The sequence below is a fragment of the Lampetra planeri genome, chromosome 27, assembly GCF_965212315.1.
Source record: "Lampetra planeri chromosome 27, kcLamPlan1.2.h2, whole genome shotgun sequence".
Classification (NCBI taxonomy): domain Eukaryota; kingdom Metazoa; phylum Chordata; class Hyperoartia; order Petromyzontiformes; family Petromyzontidae; genus Lampetra; species Lampetra planeri.
Window position 1 is genome coordinate 1,779,668 of NC_136133.1, and position 10,660 is coordinate 1,790,327.

The 10,660-nt window shown below is 57.1% G+C and overlaps 1 protein-coding gene across 2 annotated transcripts in view; it reads left to right on the forward strand.

Moving 5' to 3' along the window:
• The window catches only part of TRIP12 (thyroid hormone receptor interactor 12), a 50,546-nt gene extending 40,120 nt beyond the window's left edge, over positions 1-10,426 (forward strand). For both annotated transcript variants that reach the window (XM_078607144.1, XM_078607143.1), the window contains 13 exons: positions 172-305; positions 677-828; positions 1,366-1,508; positions 2,055-2,211; positions 3,766-3,864; positions 4,785-4,899; positions 5,243-5,397; positions 5,838-6,002; positions 6,806-6,970; positions 7,518-7,631; positions 7,974-8,068; positions 8,242-8,345; positions 8,753-10,426. In XM_078607144.1, the coding sequence (XP_078463270.1) occupies positions 172-305; positions 677-828; positions 1,366-1,508; positions 2,055-2,211; positions 3,766-3,864; positions 4,785-4,899; positions 5,243-5,397; positions 5,838-6,002; positions 6,806-6,970; positions 7,518-7,631; positions 7,974-8,068; positions 8,242-8,345; positions 8,753-8,949 (1,795 nt within the window). In that variant the 3' untranslated portion in view covers positions 8,950-10,426. The remainder of the gene's footprint in view (positions 1-171; positions 306-676; positions 829-1,365; positions 1,509-2,054; positions 2,212-3,765; positions 3,865-4,784; positions 4,900-5,242; positions 5,398-5,837; positions 6,003-6,805; positions 6,971-7,517; positions 7,632-7,973; positions 8,069-8,241; positions 8,346-8,752) is intronic.
• Positions 10,427-10,660: the final 234 nt, after the last annotated feature.

Here is a 10,660-nt window from a genome sequence, read left to right on the forward strand (position 1 = left end):
GATGCTGGTGATGATGGGGGGAGGGCACACTGTGCGACGACGATGATGGTGACAAAATAAAACGGTTTGATGCTGGGCATGGGGGAAGAGGGGTTGGGGCGGGGGGAGAAGAAGAGGAGTGAACGACGACGATGACAACGCCGTGACGACGGCCGTTGGCGTTGTCCGCAGGTACAAGCCGGTGTGCGACGACGACGAGGTGAGGGTGGAGGTGTGCGGCAGTGGCGGGAAGAGGGGACGGGCGCAGACGGCGCCTGCCAAGCCCTCGCCCAAGGCCAGCAAGAAGCACGACTCCCTGTGGCACGGTACAACACGGCTCTTTTACTCATCCCGACGTTGTCGCCGCGACCCCTGGTCTCTCTGCTGCTAATGAATGAGACGCTCACTACGGTTTACAGAAACCTTTCCTAGGTCAAGATTCCGAGCATTAAGCTCCGAGGCTTGGGGGGAGAAGAGAGCCTGCCTGTCCTTGGCATGGTTCACCGACTCATTGTACGTTTTGAAATCGTGAAACTCTCTTCGCCTCCCTCGGTTAAAGATTCCCCAGAGTTCGATTCCCGGCCAAGATTAAATTCGGTGCGTGCGTTTCTGTGCGTGTGTGCCCGTGCGTGTGTGTGTGTGTGTGTACCCGTGCGTGCGTGTGTACCTGTGCGTGCGTGTGTACCCGTGCGTGCAGATGGCGTCTGCCCCCCAGCGAGCAGCCCCCTGGACGCGTACCTGTGCGCCCGCCCCCCACACGCGCTCACCCTCGACGACCCCTCCCTTGAGGTCATCCTGCTCATCCGCCTCCTGCACGCGCTCAACCGATACTGGTTCCACCTTTACGAGGTGAGCGCGTCGGCTCGCGCCCGGAAAGGCGCGAGGCGGGGGGGGGGCAGCAGAGCCGACGGTGGTACACTCGCCCCCACGCCCGCTGCGCTAACGATATGCATGGGTGCCACGGTGGCGAGATGTTAACTACCTCGCCTGGAATGCAGGAGGTCGTGGATTTGATCGTGAGCCATGACGCCTGCTGTATATTTGGAGTCTGCGTGTTCCCTCTCCCTGTGGTTGCGTCGATTTTTCTCTGGGTCCTCGGTCCCCTCTACATTTAGAATCGACGTCATGCGTTTAGAATATTTTGGCCACTATAAATCTCCACGTGAAGATGATGATGAGCCCCATTTCGTCGAGCTATCATTTGTGTATAGCCAGGTGGCTTCTACAAAAGAGCAATATAGCTCAGTGGGCCTTGCCTTTTAAAATAAAGAGTTGAGTTCTTTTGGTCAGTTTAGTTTGTTCGTGATAACATTATAGTCCCGGCTGTAATTCCGACGCAAGTCCTCGGTCAGGGGTCGAACCCGGTTATGCGTGCATGCATTGCAGGATGCAGCATGCACAGAAGCCATCCCCAGCAGCGAGTTCATTAACAGCAAGCTGACGGCCAAGGCGAACCGGCAGCTGCAGGACCCGCTCGTCATCATGACCGGCAACATCCCTGCCTGGCTCACGGAGCTCGGAAAGACCTGGTACGGCACGGGGTGGGATGGGGGGGCGCGTGGGTGAGAGTGGGGTGCGTGTAATCCGGTGTTGTACCTGGGTGGGGGTTTCAAGTTTTATTTCGCTAATCGGTGAGAACTCAAGAGGTCAAAGATTTAATTTAATTTTCAAGAGAGATCTGGGGGGGTGTGTGGCGGGGTGGCGGGGTGTGTGGTGTGATATTTGTTGTGTTTGGGGTGGGAGATGTGGCCATGAGTTTGCGTGTGTCAGGGAGGGGGTGTGTGTCAGGGAGGGCGTGTGTCAGGGAGGGTGTGTGTGTGTGTGTGGTGAACCTTGTCTGGCACAAGCGCTGTCACTTGGTGGTAAATGGAGGATGTCATCGTAGAGTTTAATAGTAATGTCTCGTCCCGTGTGTCTGCACGCACACACATACACACACACCCACGCTCACAATCACACACGCACGCTCACCATTGCACGCATACACACCCACGCATGCGCATCCGTGCACACACTCGTCCACACACCCACGCACGCGGTTACACGAACGCACACACACACGCGCGCGCACGCAGCCCGTTCCTGTTCCCGTTTGATACGCGCCAGCTGCTGCTCTACGTGACGGCGTTTGACCGCGACCGCGCCATGCAGCGCCTGCTCGACACCAACCCCGACATCAGCCAGGCCGACGCGCAAGACAGCCGCGTGGCACCACGCCTCGACCGCAAGAAGGTGCCGCCACCCTCCACCACCCACCCTCCATCCCCCACCCTCCACCACCCACCCTCCATCCCCCACCCTCCATCCCCCACCCTCCATCACCCACCCTCCATCACCCACCCTCCATCACCCACCCACCACCCTCCGCCCGCCATCTCCCACCCTCCACCCTCCACCCGCCATCCCCCACCCTCCATCCCCCACCCTCCACCACCCACCCACCACCCACCACCCACCACCCTCCACCCTCCACCGTCCACCCTCCATCCCCCACCCTCCACCCTCCACCGTCCACCCTCCATCCCCCACCCTCCACCACCCACCCACCACCCTCCGCCCGCCATCTCCCACCCTCCACCCTGATGATAACAATGGATGTCTCTCCCTCTCGATCTCCGTCTCAGGGTATAGTGGGTGGGGGGGGATCATGGATGAGGCCACCGTTAGGGAGTTCAGGATTCAATGTCCCCATGATCTGAGGCTCTCTCTCGCTCTCTTGGGTGGTTCATGATGGCCTTGTCAGTGACACGGAGATCCTGGGTTGAAGCCCTGGGGCTCATGATGTCTCCCTGTGGGTTCGTAATGGCCGGGTCGAAGACATTGAGCCAGCGGTCCCGAGGCCTCAGGTTTTGGTCCTTGATCTGTGCGTGTACTGTGCACGTTTGTGTTCCTCTGTGTTTGTGTGTGCACATCTGTATATGTATGTTTAGGTGTGTGTGTGCACTTCTGTATATGTATGTTTAGGTGTGTGTGTGCACATCTGTATATGTATGTTTAGGTGTGTGTGTGTGCACTTCTGTATATGTATGTTTAGGTGTGTGTATGTGTGTATGTGCACTTCTGTATATGTATGTTTAGGTGTGTGTATGTGCACTTCTGTCTATGTATGTTTAGGTGTGTGTGTGTGCACTTCTGTATATGTATGTTTAGGTGTGTGTATGTGTGTATGTGCACTTCTGTATATGTATGTTTAGGTGTATGTGTGTATGTGCACTTCTGTATATGTATGTTTAGGTGTATGTGTGTATGTGCACTTCTGTATATGTATGTTTGGGTGTGTGTGTACAATTCTCTTTGCGTGTGTTTATGTTCTCTGTGTGTTTCGGTGTTTGTGTGGGGAGCGGTAGTGTGGTAGTTGGCGCACTGCGCTATGAACCTGGCAACTCGGGTTCCATTTCAGCTCACGGCCAACACTGATGAACTGCTCCTGGGCCTTCCCTAGGTCGACTCAGCCTCAAATGAGTACCTGGTGCGGTGTGTAAACATCGCCACTGAGGAGACAAAGGCGGTCGGGCGTGGTGCTGGCCACCCACCCCCTCGTGTACCGTGCCAGCCTTCATAGGTGCTCGCTAACAGCATTTGCCCCAACAGTCTGTTCAGGCTATACGGGGGATCTTTGTGTGTGTGTGTGTGCGCACAATTCTATTTGCATGTGTTTATGTTCTCTGTGTTCATGTTCTCTGTGTTCATCTTCTCTGTGTTCATGTTCTCTGTGTTCATGTTCTCTGTGTTCATGTTCTCTGTGTTCATGTTCTCCGTGTTTATGTTCTGTGTGTGTGTGTGCAGCGCACGGTGAACAGGGAGGACCTCCTGAAGCAGGCGGAGAGCGTCATGTCGGAGCTGGGCAGCTCACGAGCCATGCTCGAGATTCAGTACGACAACGAGGTGAGGGACACGACGACCCGGGTTGGGGTCCAGCTGGGATCAGAATCGGAATCGGAGTTTTCATGCTGGAGGAATCCGATGAGCGATAATCAAGCTCTATTTCACAAATGTCCAGTAGGGGCGCGTAAGAATGTTACAACAACAAACAATACAAAAACACGATAGGAGTGCAAAGCATAGCAAGGGTAAACAATTCAATAAAAAAAAACTGCATAGATTTTTTTTCTTACCAGGTAAAGCCCACTGAGGTATTCTTTGGGTCTTTCGGTAAAGTCACGTAGAAACAAAAAACAACTTTTTCTTACAAAAAACTACGATGTTTAAATCGCAACACAAGCAATCGTCACCACTGAGGTATTAACTTGTTTTTCAGAAGCGATTTGGCCACAAATGATAGCTCAGCAAAGTGGCTTATCACGTGGACATTTATTGCAGCAAAATCTAAATAATCTCAATGCATGTTTATTTTAAATGTGGAGGGAAATACCGGAGGACCAGGAGAAAAAATCCACGTTACCACGGTGGGAAACACAGGTTCACGGATGCCGGGTCAGGTTATGGTTAGGATCGGGGTTATGCTCTGACATGGATCATAAACGTGGAATTTAACAGAGGCAATGGCGCAAAAGCGGAATAATGTTAAATCATCCAGATAAGAAGTGATGTCACACGTGGCAACAGGAGGCTGTCCCACGAGGCAACAGGAAGTGATGTCACACGTGGCGACAGGAGGCTGTCCCACGAGGCAACAGGAAGTGATGTCACACGTGCCAACAGGAGGCTGTCCCACGAGGCAACAGGAAGTGATGTCACACGTGGCAACAGGAGGCTGTCCCACGAGGCGACGGGAAGTGATGTCGCAGGAGGGGATGTGACGGTTGTGGGGCCGCCCCTGTGGGTGTGCATGGCGCTGCGTGCAGGTGGGCACGGGGCTGGGCCCGACGCTGGAGTTCTACGCACTCGTGTCGCAGGAGCTGCAGCGCGCCGACCTGGGCATGTGGCGTGGAGACGAGCTCACCATCACCAGCCCCAAGGGTGAGTGGGGGGGGCAGCAGGGAGGGGAGTCACGGTGAAGCCCAGTGCAGATTTCGCTCACCACTGAACCGTTAGGGCACCATAGGCCTAATACTAACCCGCAATGCACATTATCCCTAACTATAACGAACACTGCAACCCTAACACGAGCCCTAATACTAACTCAAGGTCAGTATTAGCACTGAACCCGAACACAAACTCTAACCTAAAAATAGCCCCATTCCTGACCAGCGTGCCCACATCTGTGTGCGCTGCGTGTGCCCGTGCGTGTGCGTGCGCTGCGTGTGCGTGCTGCGTGTGTTTTGTGCGTGCCTTGCCCGTGTGCGCGCGCCTGCTCGTGTAGGCGCGTCGGAGGGCGTGCGCTACGTGCACAGCGCCCAGGGCTTCTTCCCGGCGCCACTGGGGAGAAACACGAAGGCGACGGTGCTGACGCGACTCAAGATCAAGTTCCGCTTCCTCGGCCGCTTCATGGCCAAGGCCCTGATGGACTCGCGCATGGTGAGGGGCGAGCCGCGCGCGACCGCCGCTCGGTGGGAGGGCGCCGTTCCTCCCGTGCCGCCCTCGCAGACTCCCTTCCCCCAACCGTCCGTGCTGTTGACTCGCTGCCCCCCATCCCAAGTCCAAACTCAAGTTGTGACCGACTGCCTCTTTCGCTTTCTCCGCACACCTGTGTGTGTGGCGTGTGGTGTGTGCGTGGTGTGCATGTCTGGTCTCTGTGGCATGCGCGTCGTGTGTGCGTGTGGTGCGTGTGGTGCGTGTGTGGCGTGTGGTGTGTGCGTGGTGTGCATGTCTGGTCTCTGTGGCATGCGCGTCGTGTGTGCGTGTGGTGCGTGTGGTGCGTGTGGTGCGTGTGGTGCGTGTGGTGCGTGTGGTGTGTGTGTGTGCGTGCGTGTGTGCGTGGTGCGTGGTGTGTGTGTGTGTGCTTGGTTTGCGTGCAGCTGGACCTGCCGCTGAGCCTGCCCTTCTGCAAGTGGATGCTGGGCGGCGAGGGCTCGCTCACCGAGGGCGACCTGGTGCACATCGACCCCGTGGTGCACCGCTCCGTGCTGCAGCTGCGCTCCGTGCTCTGGGAGAAGCAGAAGCTGGAGCAGGATCGCACGCAGGTGCGATCCCTCTCCCTCCCTGCACCCCCCCCCCCACCACTGGAATCAACTTCACCTCGACATTAAGCAGTTCCCCTCCTTAACCTCCTTCCGTTCCTCTCTTAATGCGCACCTCTTCTCCATTGCCCATTCGCTTCCCTCCCCTCGCCCCCTCCACTCCGTGCCGTTCCTCCCCCGTAGCCCTGTCGTACCTCCGCTTAGCACAGTTGGCTACATAAGCTTTGAAGGAAGTTCAACATACCTACTGCATACGTGTGACCCCCATCATGCGCCCTCTGTTACGGCCACTCATTCCTCGGCTCTTACACTCCCATCTAAATAATTATATTTGTTACCATGTATAGAGCGCCTTGATTGAAGGTGCTCTTTCAATATAGATGATATCTGCATAACAGCTGGCACTCGCCGCGAAGTGGCGGTGACGTCACCACACGCTTGTACCAGGCATAGTTGCACTTTTGACGCCTCTCGAAGTGTGGAAGGCTCTCTTCTGGCAGGAGATCACGGCACAGACCCCCCAGGTGCCATTGGTTTACCGACTGAGATGACTGCCAGATGCACCACCTGAGCTCTCTACTGTGGCAACGTGTACACAAAGACAAGGATCCCCCGTATAGCCTTAAGACTGCTGGGGCAAGTGCTGTTAGCGAGCAGCACCTCCGAACGTGTACACACACACACACAGACACCGGCACTCCAGTCCCCACGACAGCCACGTTAAACGTGCGTGACCTGCGACGGTCGTTGTCGGTGAATGCTTCGGACCGTTGTTGACGTCCGGTGGTTGCTTGCGGTGTGGGCAGACGCGCGAGTCGCTGCAGTCGGCGCTGGAGGCGCTCACCATGAGCGGCTGCTCCATCGAGGACCTGAGTCTGGACTTCACGCTGCCCGGGTTCCCGCATATTGAGCTGCGGCGCGGGGGCAAGGACGTCCCCGTCACCATCCACAACTTGCAGCAGTACCTACAGGTAATGGCAACCGCGGCCACGGCAACCGCGGCCATGGCAACGACAGTCACGGCAACCGAAGCTATGGCATTGCAGCAGTGTTTCCCGCACCTCCAATTCGCACGGTTGGCTACTTCCGGCGTGAAAGAAGTTCAACATATACACATACGTGTTCATGGCAACTATGTATGTATGTTGAACTTCTTTCGCGCACCGCACGTGGCCAACTGTGTTGACTACAGAGCAACTGCAGCAGCAGTCGCAACTGCAGTCTGGCGCACGGCCACCACTTGGTTGCACAATCATCGACAGCACCACATTTATTTCCATCGCTTTTGCAATCGCCACCACAACCACCGTTAAAGTCGCAACCATTGCTCGAATCACGAACACCGTCTCAAACAACCTCACACTCCCGGTATTCCTAACCCCCTATCCCCTATTACTCCTAACCTTGTTATTGAATCGGTCACTATGTTTACCTTGCCATAATATTGACCCTATCTGTACACTATTCCTCTACCCCTGTCAATGCCCCCCCCCCGCCCTGTCCCTGCCCCCCCTGCAGTTGGTGGTGCACTGGACGCTGGTGGAGGGCGTGAGCCGGCAGTTTGAGGCCTTCAGGGAAGGCTTTGAGTCCGTGTTTCCCCTGCACCACCTCCACTACTTCTACCCGGAGGAGGTGGCGCACACACCCACACACACCACGTCTTTACACATGTGCATGTGTATACATACGAACATACACGCACTAATACATGCGCGCATGTGTATACATCATTGTGCGGTTGCTGTCGTTCTCCGTGTGAGCTCCTTTTGCGGTTACCCTGGTGACCATGTGTGTGGTCTCCGTGGCGACCGTGTGTGTGTGGTCTCCGTGGCGACCGTGTGTGTGTGTGGTCTCCGTGGCGACCGTGTGCGTGTGTGTGTGTGACCTCCGGTCTCTGTGGTAAACCTGTCCGTGTGTTTTTCGTGGCGACCGTGTGTCTGTGTTTGCGTCTCTGTGGCGACCGTGTGAACGCAGCTGGACCAGCTGTTCTGCGGTAGCAAGGCGGAGATCTGGGATGTGAAGTCATTGATGGAATGCTGCCGGCCAGACCACGGATACACCCACGACAGGTGACGGCCCGCACCGTATTACCGTCGCATTAAAGCTCGCTCGGTTCCACCGTGATCTCTTGCGTAACGACTGGTTACTGCGCGTGTGAGCACCGTGCATTCTTTTGTTTAATCACCTCGTTGTGTTTTTTTCCCCAAACCCTCCCCTTGCGCACACACACACTCACGTGCAGCCGAGCGGTTAAGTTTTTGTTTGAGATTTTAAGTTCCTTCGACTCGGAGCAACAGAGGCTGTTCCTGCAGTTTGTGACGGGGTCTCCCCGCCTGCCCGTCGGAGGTACGCACGCACACGTACTGCCATGGACTAACACCTATATTTATTTACACACTGCACCAGGTACTTGTTTGAGGTTGAGCCGAGCTAGGGGAGATCCATGACGAGTTCAGATAATTATCACTGGTGTCGGCCGTTGAGCAGGAATCGAACTCGGGTCGCCGGGTTCGTAGCGCAGCACGCTAACAGCTGCACTACCGCTGCACATATACAAGTACACACACTTGTGCACACGAACAAAGACACAAACCCACACTCGGTGCATACCGTGCCCACCATCGTTTATACGCACAAATACGTACGCGTGCATACACCCACGTGTGCACGCACACACACACACACTCGACGCATTATACAGTGGTACACACTCGCACAACGTACCGACACTAACACACTGCCAACCCCCGCAGGCTTCCGGAGCCTGAACCCGCCGCTGACGATCGTGCGCAAGACGCTGGAGGCGGCGGAGGACCCGGACGGCTTCCTGCCGTCCGTCATGACGTGCGTCAACTACCTGAAGCTCCCCGACTACTCCACGTGCTCGCTCATGCGGGAGAGGCTGCTGACTGCGGCGCGCGAGGGCCAGCGCTCCTTCCACCTCTCCTAGGCACCGTCGCCGCCGCCGCCGCTGCTGCTGCCGCCCCCCCCCTTTCCCCCTGACGACGACAACGCTGCTGCTGCTTGCCCCCATTTTCTCTCGCAACGCCACCATCAACAACAACGCCACCATCAACAACAACGCCACCATCAACAACAACCACCAACCGATCCCAACCACGCTCGCGCATTACTCCGCACGCAGACCCGCGCACGAACCGATGCGTACGCACGCACGGTGACTAGCACCGCTGTCTCTCCCACCACCCACGTCCCCCGCACCCGCCAGCGGAAACCCGCGCTCCGCTCGGATAGGGCGGAGGCAGCGTGCTCGCCCCCATCCCTCCTCCTCCTCCACCCGCCCACCTACCTACCCCCGCCTGTCACCGCACGCCCGAAGCCTCCCTCTGCTTGACGGGGCCACGACGCGGCAGGAGGCAGGTGGAGGCCGCGCGCCGTCTCTCTCTCATGGCTGTTGCCGTCGAAGTTCGTTTCTCTGTTTTATTTCTCGGTTTCTCCCAGCAGCTGCCGACGCCGATGAGAGGCGCGGCTCGGCGATTATTGCGGCCTCCAGTTGGTGGCCTCCCCCCCCCCCCCTTTCTCAAACCCGCTTTACCCACACCGCTTTTTCCTCACTTTTCATTTGGCGCTGCCGGGTGGTGAAAACTCCCCCCCCCCCATCTCCCCTTTCTCCTCCCTCCTCCTCCACAAGCCTGGGTCAGTGCCCAGCCAATATCGCCTCTGCAGTTTTTGCACAGCAGGCAGGCACGCACCACGCCTACACACACCCTGACACACGCTCGCGCACACACACACGAGCACGCGCACACACACACTGGCACACGCTCGCATACACGCGCTCGCACGCACGCACGCACTGACACGCTCTCGCACGCTCTTGACACGCGCTCTTTCACAGCAACGCGCGCACCCCGTCGTCGGCTGTTTTGCCGCGCAGGTGCGGTGTGGCCGCCGACCCGAGGCTGGGGTTGAAGCTAATGGGATCCCAGATGTTTCGTTTTGTTGTGTAACTGTTTCCACGTTTTTTCGCTTACATTTTGATTGGTTATTAAGTATTTTTGTCCCAGATTTATCCCTCCCCTGACCCTCCCTCCAACCCCCCCTTCCCCCTCCCTCTCACCCCCCTCCCCGCCCCAACTTCTGCGAGCCATCATCTCCCTCCTCTCCCACTGCCATCGATTTTCCCCTGAACGCGCCAACCACCTCTGACCCCCCCCCTTCCTCTACCCACGACCCCCACCCAGTCCGCCTGTTTACCTGGAGTCTAACTCCGACCCCCCCGACTCGCTGGCTCTTGCCCTCCCGTCCCACTCTTCCCGTGTATATTTACCCGACCCCTAACCCCTGACCCACCCCCCCCTAACCCCTGTGTGCGTGTCGCACTTGTCTCGCAATAATGACCTTTGGCCCCCCGTGGAGAGGGGTAGGTTTGAAACGGGACACAATAAATAAATAAATAAAACCCACGCACTGCTTTCGGCCTCGTCACCACCCCCGTGTGTGTGTGTTGTGTGTGCTACGGGCAGCGTGTGTGTGTGACACGTGACTGGTAGTATACAGCACAGCAAGTAGGTCGGGGTCGCGCGCGTGTGAATTGGGATCGCCTCGTGTGCCGCGTGGCTTTCCCCAGGTGCTTCGGGAGCTTGCCGTGCGAAGGAAAAGCCCCCAGTTTTGAGTAACAATGTGGTCACTGCAACTGT